At 50.3% G+C, this 14,236-nt stretch overlaps 1 protein-coding gene across 2 annotated transcripts; it reads left to right on the top strand.

Annotated features, from left to right (window-relative positions):
• The first annotated feature begins 531 nt into the window (after positions 1 to 531).
• HSBP1 (heat shock factor binding protein 1) lies at positions 532 to 5,339 on the top strand. 2 transcript variants are annotated; one of them, XM_036104944.2, is made up of 4 exons: positions 532 to 689; positions 1,164 to 1,230; positions 1,818 to 1,938; positions 3,779 to 5,339. In XM_036104944.2, exons 1-3 carry the CDS (start codon positions 645 to 647, stop codon positions 1,934 to 1,936), a joined length of 231 nt encoding a protein of 76 aa, XP_035960837.1. In that variant the 5' UTR covers positions 532 to 644; the 3' UTR covers positions 1,937 to 1,938; positions 3,779 to 5,339. The 2 variants fall into 2 exon arrangements, with proteins under 2 accessions (XP_035960837.1, XP_035960836.1); XM_036104943.2 differs by having other exon boundaries at positions 533 to 689; positions 3,776 to 5,339.
• The last annotated feature ends 8,897 nt before the right edge of the window (positions 5,340 to 14,236 follow it).

Here is a 14,236-nt window from a genome sequence, read left to right as displayed (position 1 = left end):
AAAGTTAAACACCACCTGCCTCACTGAGTCAGCACCTCCTCGACCGTCTGGGGAGAAGGAGAAACACCGCGGTCAGGGCTGTGACCAGGCCTGCAGCTGGGCAGCTGCGCGTGTGGTGGGTGCGCCTCTCACCACGGGGCCTCAGTTTCCCCTCCGGTGACCGGACCCCCTTCTCCCTACTCGGGGTTTGCGGGGCTCTGTAGGAGGACAGGCGGTGGCACAGGCCTGGGTTTGGCACCTCGCAGGCGCCCATAAGTGTGTCCTGGCGGCCCGGACAAAACCAGCGCGACCTTTAACGACAGCCTGGAAAAGGACCAAGACCACCGCCCCCTCCGACGGCTCCCACTGCGGGGCTGGCTCCCCTTTTCTTCGCCCGGGTTCAGTGAGGGGCGGGGGGCGGGGCGGGGCCTACTGGGGGGGTCAGGCAGGGCGGAGGGGAGGGGAGGGGCCTCGCTCGGAACGGAAACGCGAGAGCGCAGGCCCTTCCGGCGCGTGCCGCGAACTACAACTCCCACAACGCCCCGCGGTCCCGCGGCTGGCCTCAGTCGTCGCGAGAGGAGGCCGCTGGGGGCGGTGCGTGTGCGCCGACAAACGGAAGTGTAGGTGACGGTTGAGACTTCGCCGCCAAGCTGGGAACCGGGGAGATGGCCGAGACTGACCCCAAGACCGTGCAGGATCTCACCTCGGTGGTAAGGGACGCCTGCCGGGCCCTAGGTCGCGGGACCCCCGGGCCGAGGCGCCCTGTCAGCGGCCGGGAAGGGCCGAGTCTCTGGAGGCCGGGTTTCCAGCGGCTTCACCGGCCGAGGCCCCCAGGCCCAGCCTGCACCCCACCAGCCCCACTCGCCTGACCTGAGCCGCCGCCCCCACCCCGCGCACCCCCCCCCCAGCGCTCCCCGCACTCCTCACACCCCGAGGCCTCCGCGAAAGACCTAGCGAACTGTGAATCGCGGCAGCCGCGACGGAAAGGGGTCTCGCCACCCAGTCGGTGTCATGGGGGCGGGCGGGAGAACCGAAACCCGGGGGCGGGTGTGTGGGAGGGGGGACAGTCCCTGCTGAAGGCTGCAGAGCCGCCCAGAGGCCTCGGAGGAACGGGACCGGGACCCCCGTCCCGACCCCAGGCAGGTGTCCCAGGGTGAGCGCGAGGTGGTCTTCCTGTTTCTCAGGTGCAGACACTCCTGCAACAGATGCAAGATAAATTTCAGACCATGTCCGACCAGATCATTGGAAGAAATATCCTTTGTATGTGTGGTCAGCCTCTGTGGGCCCTTGGCTCCTAGGGTCCGGGGAGCGGTGTTGGTAAATGTGTGGTTTGCAGGCCAGCTGCCGGCAGTCATTTACCACATTTTTTATTTTGTTGTTATTTTTTTTTTAACTGAGCTTGGATGGAGCCTTCCTGAGCGGTGCAGTGCCGAGAGCTGGGGATACCGCTGGACTGGACCCCTGGCCTCCAGACACTTCCGCTTTACCAACAGTAATGTCTAGTATGAGTGTGGACTGTGAGCTAAGCATTTAGGGGATCTCTGCTCTGGGCCTCACCACAGCCTGATGAAGAAGTTGTAGTGTTACCTTCCTTTAGCGGAGGCACACACAGCAGCTTAGAAAGGTGGGCGAACTTGCCCAGGTCCCCGGACTAGGAAAGGGCAGGGCTGGCGTGTGATCCTTGCCCCAGACTCCTGGTAACCCCCAGAATTTCACCCTACTCATAGGAAAACCAGTTTCACGGAGACAGTTGTGTTTGAGGCCAGAGTGTGCAGGGCCCCGGAGGGAAAGGAGGAGAGGTGGGAGGCGCTGGTGTGTGTGGCCTTTAACTTCACCACTTGATGACATGAGCAGTCGCATTGACGACCTGGAGAAAAACATTGCAGACCTCATGACACAGGCTGGGGTGGAAGAGCTGGAGGGTGAAAACAAGATCCCGGCCACACCAAAGAGTTGAAGGTGAGGGAGGTGACAGTCTCAGGAGGTGTGCGTCACTGTAACTTGGATGTGGCCAGGCTTTCTCTCTCGATCAGTTCCCAGCCGTGATCCTAGCAAGCATCTCATTTTCCTGGTTTTTATTAATTAGACCTGTATCCTTAGTATTGGTTAACATTAGGTAATCACTGAGTTTATATCATTGCAGACGAATACCAAGAAATGTATTTTGTTGGCCTGCAAATTCTTAACTGCTGGCAGATTTTTTTTTTTTTTTTTTTTTTTTTGGTAACCCAAACCCCACATTGCCACCTTCAACTTCATAAATGCCTTGAATTCTAAGGGTTCTCTTGGGAACACGCCCTCCACTAGATAAATGCCAGGACAACACCTGATTATGACTTGAGTGAACTGGGTTAGGCCACAGTAAGCCTTCACCCTAGAGTTGATTTAAATTTTCACTATGGTTGGCTCATTCGGTTAAGCGTCTTCCTTCTGCTCAGGTCATGATCTCAGCTCAGGTCGTGATCTCAGCCCCGCATGGGTCTCCCTGCTTCGTGGGGAGCCTGCTTCTCCCTCTCCCTCTGCCCTCTCTCTCTCTCTAATAAATAAAATCTTTCTAAAAGTTAATTAATTAATTTCCACTACACAGTTCCAGATATCTGAGGAATGATGGATGATAAACAATAGCCCCGTAGCAAGACAGCAAGATGCAGTTGGCTGCCTTAGTCTCCCCATAGTGGGTTTCTTCCTTATAATAAGCCTTTTCAGGGGGCGCCTGGGTGGCTCAGTCGTTAAGGCATCTGCCTTTGGCTCGGGTCGTGGTCCCAGGGTCCTGGGATCGAGCCCCACATCCGGCTCCCTGCTCTGCGGGAAGCCTGCTTCTCCCTCTCCGACTCCCCCTGCTTGTGTTCCCTCTCTCCCTGTGTTTCTCTCTGTCAAATAAATAAATAAAATCTTAATAAGAAATAAAAAAAATAAGGCTTTTCAGGAGTATGGTGGTTACCTCGCTGCAACCCAAAAATCATTTTGAAACTCCCCTTTCTCTGATCCCATTTTTAGTATTTTTTATATTTTTTTTTAAGATTTTATGTACCTATTTGACAGAGAACACAAGCAGGGGAGGGGCAGAGGCAGAGAGAGAAGCAGGCTCCCCACCGAGCAGGGAGCCCAATGCGGGACTGATCCCATGACCCCAGCCGAAGGCAGACAGTTAACCGACTGAGCCACCCAGGCGCCCCTAGCATTTTAATTCCCTATGAAAATAAAGTTTACTGAGAATTTTTAGGTAACTAGAGGACCAAGCAGAATATACAGTAAGAAGCACCAGATTCCTTTTTTAAATGTTTTGGGCGTGTCCTGGCTGGACCACATTAGAAGTAGCTGTGAAAGAAGAGAGAGACTTGGGAGCTAAAAGACTTTGAAATTTGCTGTTATTTTAACCAGGAGATCAGGTTGATTTCACTGTGTGAGTCAATCACACACTTGTTATGTGTGGGCTGTCCTCGTTATTCCGATAGAGCGATGATTTGGAAAATGTCCTGCTTCTCTGGGTCTCATGCCACATGGAGGTCAAAAGTCTCATCCAGTGAATGAGCACGTCCTATGGAGGACCGCAGGATGAAGACTTTCCGAGTGACAGGGCTGATCCAGAGGAAGAAGAGCTGGGAATGGATTCAGAAGTTTTTAAATAAAGATTTCCAGTTAAATCGGTTGCGGTATCTTTGCTGGGGCATCGCGCAGAGAGAGGACGTCTAGTCGACTAGAGGCTTCGAAAGGACTTGTACTATTTGACAGTGCTGTGTGTCCGTGTGCTCTGTCCCTGTAGGAGCATAACGTGTCGATGGTTTTTCTTTTCCAGCAGGTGACTAATTCCCCCCCTGAAGTCCGGAACACCACTTTCACAAGCTGAGAGAAGACCGAATGGCTTTCTGAAGCGACTGCTGTGTGTAGACAGGTTTTCGACCCTAAAGTGTGCGTTCTTCTTACCACGTACTATATAGTCTGTAGAGTGATTCTCCCCCCGTCTCTTGAACATGGAAACTCCACATCTTGGACCTTGGTCAGTCGTGCTGTTAAATATTAAACACTAAAACTTCGGCGGTTCCTGCATAAAATTGTCACCTTTTCTAGTGTATTTTTGTGAAGTTGTTGTTTTCTATCATTCCTTTTGTAGTAGTTGCTGTTTGATGAACGTTGCTGTGTAATTTTTTATTAGGCATCCGGTAGACCCTTCCGTTATAAGTAGATCTTGTGAAGGAAGACATGTGGCAAGTTGAGGGTTCTTTAATTCTCAGCACGGAGTGTTGAGCCAACACCAAATAGCATGTTTGGTGGTACATTTCACATGGGTAAACAACATTTAAAAATTGTTGATTCGGAAATCTCTGGCGCTACCCGGTTGTCAAAACTCAGCATTGACCCGCAGTATCCTGTGTTAAGTCTCTGAGGCCAGAGGCCGAAGCACTGACGAGTAAGCCCTGCCACTCCACGTGCGAGAATGGTTCGGTTCGCAAAGGGACACAGCCGCCTAAGGTACCGACCGAGGCACTCATTAGTTAGAGTTTTGCATGAGATTTGGATACTTGAGTAGGCCCCTGTGCTGTTCATCTACGATCGTCACCATAGAAAATCTGGCAGGATTTTACAGCCCAGTTCGCCGTCTTGTCTGGGAGCTACCGCTTTGGGAAAAGGAACAGAACAGGAAGACAGACCCGTGTGAAGTCTGTGCCGGTTGCTTGGCTAGAAAATGATAAATGACTTGTAATCGGCTCAAGTTTTTAAGACTGATTTCTTTCAACTATTTCTTACCTAAATTCTTACAGAATCACGGTTTTGTTATTGATTATAGAAGATAGGGATAATAATACTCTTGCCACTCAAAAAAGCGGTGCCCAGAGTGCTAAGCCTGGAGGCCAGGACTGACTGCGGGAGACCCATGTGATTGCCCCAGTGAAGGGACTTTGTCCACAGAAAATGGGAAAAGTTGAGGAAGGGGACAGTGCTTCTTAGAAGGAAGCCCTGAATGAGCGAACACAGTGTGAGTGTTTTGAAGTTTCCTCTATCACCAGTCGTGTTTGTATTGCAAATAGGTAATATGATGAAGAAATCATGTGTCCTAGTTATAGGTGACGTAAGTAACACAAAGTAAGTTTCTTCTGAGATATGAGGATTAAGCACTGTTAACCACCCTGCTGCAGAAACTTCTCTGGCGGGCCAGTAGGTCGCTGCCAGGCGCCGCCCAGCAGAGGAACCCTGCATGCAGGAGGCTCTCGAGCCAGCGAGGACCTGGCACGTGGCGGGGACACGGCCACTTGCTGTCCGGATGTAGGTAGGAGTTGTCGTTAAGTAAGGGAAAGATTTCAGAGGCAAGCTCCCCTGACCAGAAATATCTGCCATGAATAAAGGTGCCTGAAATCCTGCTATCGACGCGTCCTTTGTGTCCACGATGATTTGTTTGGTTTTCCACGTTTTCGGATTTAAATGGACACACCATTTTAGATGATGGGCTAAAACCTCTGGAAGGATTAGGTCCACAGAGCCGGAGGCCGCGCGTGGGAAGGGGGGTGTGGGCGGGGCTGTGCTGTGGGAGAGGGGGGCCAGGGAGCGCCAGAGCCGGGGGCAGACTGCCCTCTGAGGAGAGCTGGGCTTACCCACATCCCTGAGGCAGGCCTTTTCCAAGTACATTCCCCAGGACACTTGTCCTTGGAGAAACACTAGCAAAGAAGGGTTTATGGTCACTTGGGTTTAGCAAACTTGCCTCCTACTAGATTCACTTCATGAAAATTCACAGTGCAAATTAGCATATTAAAGGCTCCGAGGTCCCAGAGCAGAGTAATGTGATTTAACTTTCTCACCTGCCAGTTTCCAAGTTATTTGACCAAGGATCTTTTTTTACACTTAGCACCTAATTAACATTTCATTGAACTAGCGTGCTGTAAAATACACAGGGGGAGATAGCGGTTAAAGTAATCCAATAAATAGCTTTGGATTCAGTTTATAACTGCCTGCCTTGCCAAGTACTCGACCTGTTGGCCAAGCCTCCGGGCAAAGCCTTACTTAGCCTGATATAAAATAGCTTTGGGACCCTGGTAAAGCCGTCACATTTGTACAAAAGGATGGCTTTCCTCACCGTGGAAGCGAGAACCTCAGATGCTCGCTCAGCCCCGTCGCCCCACGCGCCCCTGGGAGCAGGTGCTTGCTGCCACAGCCCCCTGGCTTGTCTCCGCCTTGGGGCCACAGCCCGGGGCCACGCCTGGGGCCATGGGCCCCTCCTTGCGCCGCTTCCTCTGTGGCTGACACCCCCTCCTGCGGGCTTGGAGGCGCGTGTTTGCAAGGAGCAGCATGGACCCTTTCCAGTTCCGGGAGCAGTCTCTGCAGGGCAGTGTGTTACCTCTCTTACACTCCAACTGGTTTGTGTCCACTTAAAGATCATGAAGATCCTACTGAGGAGTGATGAATATAACAAGCATGGAGGGGGCTTGCACTAAGCAAAACGCTTCGGTTCAATTGAATGCCCTCACCTCCCAAACCCGGAGGCCCCTCATCAGCTTCCTCCCTGGGCCTAGCGCTTTCCTTCAAGCCACAGGATTTTAAAACACTTTAATCTCATCAATTTTTATTTTCTGTTTCATTTCTAGTGAAGTGCCATCATGTATGACCTTATCAGAATATATGTCCCGTATTTTGGGTAATTAAAGGTTAATTTGTCTTCGTGAGTTGTTGGGATCCTAACTGCACTTGCAACATTGCTGCTAAGGGAACAGAGTCCTCCAAACAATCCATGCAAAATGAACTTTTTTAACATCCTGTTTGTACATTGAAGATTCCCTCTAAGAATTAAATTGTTCCTCTTTTTGTTTTTGATTCGGTAGCTTATATTAATCAGTTTAAGTGGAGGAATTGGCACCATCTGTTGTCAGATCTAACCCTGAAAATTAACTGGCAACAATTGACAGTCTAGCTAGCACTTTCTGAAAGTGTTTGTTAGAAACCACTGCGCTGGGCTGAGCATTTTGTTTACATTATTTGTCTTAATCCTCAAGACAATTCTGAGTTAGGTTTTTAATCTCATCAGTCTCTGTTTAAACAGAAGAACCCATGGGTGAGTGGCCGTGAGGTCACACAGCTGACGGCGGTGACACTGGACCCCCCTACAGCTGGCCCCAGTGGCCGAGCCCACACTCACAGCTGGGCTTCATCTGCCTCCAAGTACGTATGTCCATGCACGCTCTGGGAATCACCGACCCACTACCTCCGTGGATCTTGAAATTCAGTTTTCTAAAGGCTGATTTTGTGTTTTCAATTAAACATCACCCAACTTAAATACTAAACATGCTTGGCGTGAATTTTTATTCAGGATTAAAACTATGCAGGGCTCGGAGAAAACCTGTACTCCTGGACTGGCAACTTTTTGTTTTCTCCTGGACAAGTTGAGAACAACTCAAGTCCAGGTGAGTGTTTCAAATATTTGCCTTGACAGAATCCCAGGGAATACTAACTCCTGCTTCTCACAGTCGTCTCCTTGCTCCCACCTCATCACTTCTCATGCACAGAAATTCTCCCTGAGACCCTCCTGAGGGGGTGGGGGGAAGAAAGAGCCCCTCCCACAATGACCCATTTCCTTACCATCTTATCAGGTCACTTTGTTAAAAAAAAAAACACACACACGCACAGATGAGTACAGAAGTCTTAAGAAGGTACCCACGCCGCGATCACCTGGAATCTTCGGCCATCATTTATGAAGGTAAGTGTCTGCTTTTAGCTGCAGCTTCTTTAAAACTCTTTTTCAATGAATGGAAATGGGGGGAGGGGGGCCGTGAGTCACTGCCCAGAAACAAAAACCAGAGCGATTATGATTGAACTCCTCGCCCCACAAATCACTTTGGAAATAGGAAGGGAGTTTGTTTCTACAAGTCAGGTTGACTCTTAGAAAAGAATCAATTCTAATGTTTTGCCCTCACACCAAGAGAGGTGCCTGGAAGTTCTTCAGACACCTGCCTCGGATTAGATTTATAGCTAATAGATACAGAACATCTGCTTCCGTGGGTCCCTGGCCACTGTTGGTGAAATGTAATGCTGTGTAGCTCTCTCCTTGAGCAAGGCCAAAGCATGTTTATAGACCGCATACATAAATGTCTCGAGGCTGCTCCCTGCTTCCTGGTGGTAATCTTTATGGTATGTTTATAGTTTCCCACTTTGTGGATACATTTTGACCAATTGCTCATATTGGACAGCAGCAAAATGTCTACCTTCCAAAGAGGAACAGTATCGTTGCCCAGAATTAAGAATAGCCCGAGTTCAGGATCAGGTGTTTGGAAGCACTTCACTGCATATAACAGAAAGCACAGCCTCGTAAGCCAAAGGGGCTGGTATGGCCTCGCAGGGCGACAAATCCGCAGGGAGGGCCGCTCTGGGGAGCGTGAATTCCACACCTCCGCAAGACCATCCAGGACCCAGATTTATACCGTCCTGGTGCAACCCACAGAAAGAGAACACCTTTCTCCGTGTCTTTTTAAGATTGAAAAAAAATGTTTCCCCAAAGGTGTTCCTACCGCACTGCCCATCCCTAAATGCCTGTGTCTGAAACCATCTTTGGCAAGGCACCAGGCCCTGAGTGATAGGCTGAGCTCTGTGATTCTCATCTTTTGGTTCTCACGACTTGGGGATCGGGGCTGTGACTGGCATCTGGTGGGTGGAGACCAGGATGCTGCTCTGCATCCTCCAACATGTACGTAGGACAGCCCCCACCACCAAGAATTAGCCAGCTCCACAGGTCAGCAATGGCAAGGGGGAGAAACCCCAGCTTGACCCATTCGTGGTCCAACGTGAGCCCCGATGAGGCCCCTTCTAATAGTTCCTGGTTCCTTAGAGGAGATAAAGAACAGAGCCAGGATTCTACCAGAATCCTGTCGGGTGGACAGCCTACGGTGTGTTACCGACCTCTCAGATGTAGCTTCCAGATTATAAATTGTAACACTGGAGGTGATTGAATGAGGAATTCGCTTGCTCTGGACGTCGGCTGCGCAGCAGAGCCACCTGGGGAGCACTTCAGACCCCACGACCAGCAGCACCCAGACCCACGCTGTCAGAGTCCCTGCAGGTCGACCCGGCCCCGGGCCTCGTGCTCAGCTCACCTGTGCATCATGGTCGAGAGCTGCATTCGAGGAGGTCTGTCTAGTGCTGCTCATCGGGTGACGTAACTCCCTGAGCAGATCAGATGGGCAGAACTCTGCCAAGCTTCTGTCTGCCCAGCCGCCACGCCGACCTGAGAGCTGAGGCTCGTACAGGTTACGTGGCGTTCGGTTCGATTCACTTTTGCTTCAAGACCATCAGAAAGATTTCTGGTCCCTGACAGCTCACGTCGTGCTTCCCGATTCAACTTCAGGCTTACGTCACTGCCCTGCCCGCAGTATCCGGGCTCCTCAGAAACCACCTTGGGGGCACTCGAAGGTTGTTGACATTATCACAGGTTTTCCAGCGGGAGATTTTCTCCTTCTCATCAGCCCTCGAGTAATCCATTCCTAAACCATTGCTGTTGTTCCACTCCCTCTTACCTCTGACAGGTCCTTAGAAATTGTCATCAAAATCCAGTGAGTATTTCCAGAAAGAAACTTGAAATATTAAATGTCTTAAAATTAAAGGCGTGTGATGCAGAAGAAACCCCAGTTAATTCTGATGGGCTGCAGGTTCATCAGAAGAGCCATTTCTGGTAATTTAAATATTATGGTTGTTCCTTTTAATGATACCCTCTCTCGGAAATAGAAGGCGGCCACCTGACTGATCCTGCTGCAAAATCCTATCGAGGTCAAGGATGGGCCCCAATTCTTCAGGCCACAGGAGCCCAGGACCGGCCTGGCGCACACACTGCGTAGCTGGAAGAACTGCAAAATCATGTCCTACAGAGAAATCAGTCTCTGGTGTGTACCCAACTCACATGTTCCTCAGTCAGGACCCGTGTTCACCGGGCCAGAAGCAAGAATCTTAAAGAGACAGACTCTTCTGAAACGAGCTGTCAAAATCACGCCGTCTTGCTAGCAGCCTTCCGAAAAGAAGGTTTATGATGGCCACAGGTGTGCTGGGGTCCGTGAGCCCCCATCACTGGACAGACCTTCTACCAGAACCCTTTCTCTGAGAGGTTGATCACATGACACATACATTTTGCCGGCATTATCAAAAGGAAAGGCAGTAAGATTCTTTCAGTGGGTCAGTCTCACTTCCTCAAGGCAGATGAGCCTTAACGAGGATCTGTCACCCAGCTTTGTCTTCCCGGCCACAGAGGGCAGACCCTGTGGGACCTCTCTGGTGCAGCTGAGCCGGTGTTTCTGGAATCACTGACTGAGAAAATGTACTTCGCCACGGACCCTGCCAGAAATTTCTCAGGTTTATTCAAGCTCATCTGAGTTCTGGATCAATTCTGGGGGAAAAATTCACTAGTAATGTTTTAACAAGTTCCTGTTCGGTAAGCTCATAGCTAAAGAATCTCTTTTGTACTAAGTAATGTAATAAACTGGGCAAGAACTCTTGGAAACTAAACTGATGTGCTAGCTTACCTGCTCGATGCCACATTTAACACCGTTGAAATGTTAAGCATATTCTTCCTTAGAAACTAACACCTGTTCTCTTCTGGGTTTTATCACTTCTTCAGAGGACCCCGTATTGGGTCTTGGTCCTTCTGAAAGATTTGCAATGGCATCTGCTCTGGTCACGAAAGTGCTAACAATATTCATTCTTCTGCGTTCTACTGATACTCATTTTCCATAGTTGGTTCTGGGGTTCTTAAAATGGGGTCCCCAGGCTAGTAGCATCAGCATCCCCCGGGAGCTTGTTAGAAATGCAGTTTCCCAGGCCCTGCCCAGCCCCACTGAATCCGAGACCCTGGGGGTGGGGCCGGGTGGCCCGAGTTTTCACACACCCTCCAAGGGGTTCTGATCTCATTCAAGTGTGAGAACCAGGGCCTTAAGGTGTCAGCTTCGGCTTTGGGGGTCAGACTAGTCAACAGTAAAGCCCCTGGGCATTGCAGATTCCTGGCCTCCTCTTCTGTAAATCGGGATCCACTATGCACAGGGCAGGGGCCTGGGGATCCACATGGTCCATCAGTACCCCAGCTTATTGTTTTTCTGTGTTATTTCCTATGCAGGAAAACATAGCACAGAGAAAGCACGGAGGATGATCTTGAGCTGCGGCGCTCCGGCCTGGGTCGGTCCTAAGGTAATTTACAAGGAATTGATTCTTAATTTCTGCAGAACATGCGGGCACCGGGCAGAGCGTGACCTTGCAGCCCAGCGAAATGAGCAGAGGGCCCTCCAGCCCACAGAGCTGAGCGTGAAGAGCCCTCACACCATGAAAGCTTGAATCACTTTAAATCAATTTGCTTCTTATTAAAATGTACTTCAATAAAAAATCATTTCAACTCTTAAGCCACAAAAGGATACCCAAACATTTAAAGCTTCCTGAGCGTTTCAGCTGATTAAAAAGGTTTTAGAGAGCATGGTAAATATTTCACTAGCAGGAGAAGTTATCCAATAAGGAGATTATTTATTAAAAAGTAGTAATTTATTGGTCATTTACCTTTATTTTCGTGAAAGTGCACGCTTTCGGTCTGAACACGGTTTTTTTCTATTCCCGCAACAGGTGAGCCTGTGAGTTGATAATTCTATCAAACGTCAATGTATTGAGATACAGTTGAGCTTGTGAAAGTAACAAGATTTTACTAATAACAAAAAAGAGATTTGTGAAATTACATTTTAAAAGGACTTTTGGAGGTTTTCAAGGATGGTTTTGGGTCCTTAAAAAGAACTCACGTTTGCCATTTTGTAAAAAGAGTAAGTTTCTCGTTTATCTTTTGAGTTAGCTATCCTAAAGGAAGTAACTAACGCCTGACTTTTTCCTTCTTATTGGTAGAAAGGAAAGCATTTAACACTTAATCCCAAAATGAAGGCTCCAAGTTCAAGTATTGATGGTCAAATATTTTATTTCGGTAAGAAAAGGCATTAGAATGGCTTCAGTTGCAGGCAGCGACTAAGATGGCTTAAACAGTAGGGATATTTAAGGCCCTCATAAGATGAGAAGTCCAGAGGGTGGCAGCCCCGGGGATGCTTTAGCAGTAGTTTCACTCGGCCCGGCCCGGCCAGCCGCGTGGTGCTCCTTTGGCTCCTCCCTCACCCTGGCCCAGATCCCCAAGCATCACGTCGCCGGGGCCCAGCCCAGCACCACTCCCAAGCCCTTTCTCTCTGTCCACCTCTGTTATGGGTTGTGTCCCGCCAGAAGGTATGTCCACATTAACCCCCGGTAGCTGTGAAAGTGACCTTCTGGAAAGTCTCTGCAGATGTCGCCCGGTAAAGGCGAGGCCAGGCTGGATTACGATGGGCTCAGATCCAATGACTGGGGTCCCTTCCAGAAGAGACACCGAGATGGCCACAGAGACGGCAGCGTGTGGCAACCAAGGCTGAGCCTGGAGTGATGGGTCTCCGTGGCCAGGAGTGCCAAGCATGGCCAGCCATCACCGGAAGCCAGGAGAAAGGCAGCAGACAGAATCTCCCTCCCAGCCTCGAAAAAGGAACGAGTCCCGCTGACACTTGGCCCAGCGCCCCTGGCCTGCGGAGGGCACATTTCCCCGCTCCCTGGGTGTGGCCATGGCTTCTGTGGGTCTCAGGAACTGTCTCCAGCACCGAGGAGAGCTAAAGCGGCACTCCTTCAGCTTCCCTGGCCGCTGGATGGGGCCAGTTGATGCCGTTCCCCATGAGAAGTCACAGCAAACCTGCCCAGTGGCTCCGGGGAGGGTTTTGCGTTCCTGGCAAAAGGGACGGATGCGGCCAGCACAGGCTCTCCTGCCTTTCCCTGGCCTGAACTCAGACGGCGCTCAGAGCACGGGGCCTCTTGTGGCCCTGAGGAGGCCGGCGTGGGGGTGAGACAGAAGCCAGCCATCCTGCGGTCCCTTGGTTTGTGGCTGCTTCACTCCAGTCTCTGCCCCATCGTCCGTGGCCTCTCCTTCCTGTGTCTCTGCCTCCTTACGTGATACTCTCCCCGTGTGTCTGCGTACACATGAACAGCCTCTTATGAAGACACCAGTCCTTGGATCAGGGACCACATTGCCCCATTATGATCTCATCTTAACAATTTTATCTGCCAAGACCCTACTTCCCAACAAGGTCACACTCACTGGTTCTGGGGATTCAGACCTCAACATATCTTCAACCTCAGTTTCCCCAAACCCCCCATCCCTGGGGCCACCAACCTGGAAGTGTAAAGAGAGAGGCTCTCATTGCCCCAGTGTGGCTGGGGGCCTGCCCCTGGCTCAGTCAGGCTGGCGGGCACTTCTCAGGGAGGGAGGTGTGATGTTATGGGCTGGGGGCCCCCTGGGGGCACCTCCATACACGTTATGTTTGTTGGAGTCTTGGAAGCATTTGCGATGCTTCTTCGTATTGCCCACATCCAACACAGGAGCGTGTTTATCCGACTCCTACCTGCTGGTTTGCTTAGCGAGTTGACGTTTTGGAAAGTGACCAGAGCATCAAGTCGCTCGCCTGCATTTCCTTGGCGTTCCACGTCTCCACCCAGCCATCGCCGGGGCCCAGTGGGTCCCTGCTTCCAGAGCAGAGCACAAATGCTCCCCTTTAACCAGGCACACTCTCAGGCTCACCTTGATCTCTGCTTGGGATCTGCCATCTGTCTCCAAAGTTCTAACCCCCCCTTCTTCTCCCCATCCTCAGGAGCATGTCCAAACCATCTCTGGGTGACTGGCTTAGTTTGCCTTTTACAGCGGCTTTCTAAAAGAATCTGTAACTGGAATATCAAGGGTTGATTTGCTTTGGAGAAATTAAGATTTTTTTTCATAAGCAAGTAAATTGGGAATTAAATTAGGTCTAAAATTCATTTAAGGCTTCTGACAACTTGTTTGCAGGAAGTAATTGCTGTGGTTCTGGCAAGTTTAATAATCAGAGAGAAGCTTCAGAATAACTGAGCATTGCAAAAGAGGGAAATAATAAATTTGGATTAAGAATTCATCCTCCCCAACACTTTATTATGAAAATCTTCAAACAAACAGCAAAGCTGAAAGAATTTCTCCGGCGAGCCCCTCCTCTGTGCACGGTGTCTTGTTATGCATAACAAACCCCTTTCAGCCACACCTGAGTTTAGGTTAAGGCGGTGACTTCTAGAAAGCACCTAAGCGCGCAAGCTGGTTGCCAGAGGAAACAGCCAAGAGATTGGAGGGCTGCAATTTTCTGTCCCACCCCTAGCCTTCCGGAGAGGGAAGAAGGGCTAGAGGTTAAATCCCTCCCAGGGGCCAAGGATTTAATCAATCATCCCTCACTAATGAAGC

This window comes from Halichoerus grypus, chromosome 15 (assembly GCF_964656455.1).
Source record: "Halichoerus grypus chromosome 15, mHalGry1.hap1.1, whole genome shotgun sequence".
Classification (NCBI taxonomy): domain Eukaryota; kingdom Metazoa; phylum Chordata; class Mammalia; order Carnivora; family Phocidae; genus Halichoerus; species Halichoerus grypus.
Note: the sequence above shows the minus strand (reverse complement) of the source record. Positions and strands in the feature narration are given on the sequence as shown.

Coding starts and splice junctions, on each gene's coding strand:
- HSBP1 (XM_036104944.2), top strand. CDS start 645: ATGGCCGAGACTGACCCCAAGACCGTGCAGGATCTCACCTCGGTG. Junction 690..1,163: donor TGCAGGATCTCACCTCGGTG/GTAAGGGACGCC, acceptor CCTGTTTCTCAG/GTGCAGACACTCCTGCAACA. Junction 1,231..1,817: donor CGACCAGATCATTGGAAGAA/ATATCCTTTGTA, acceptor TAACTTCACCAC/TTGATGACATGAGCAGTCGC.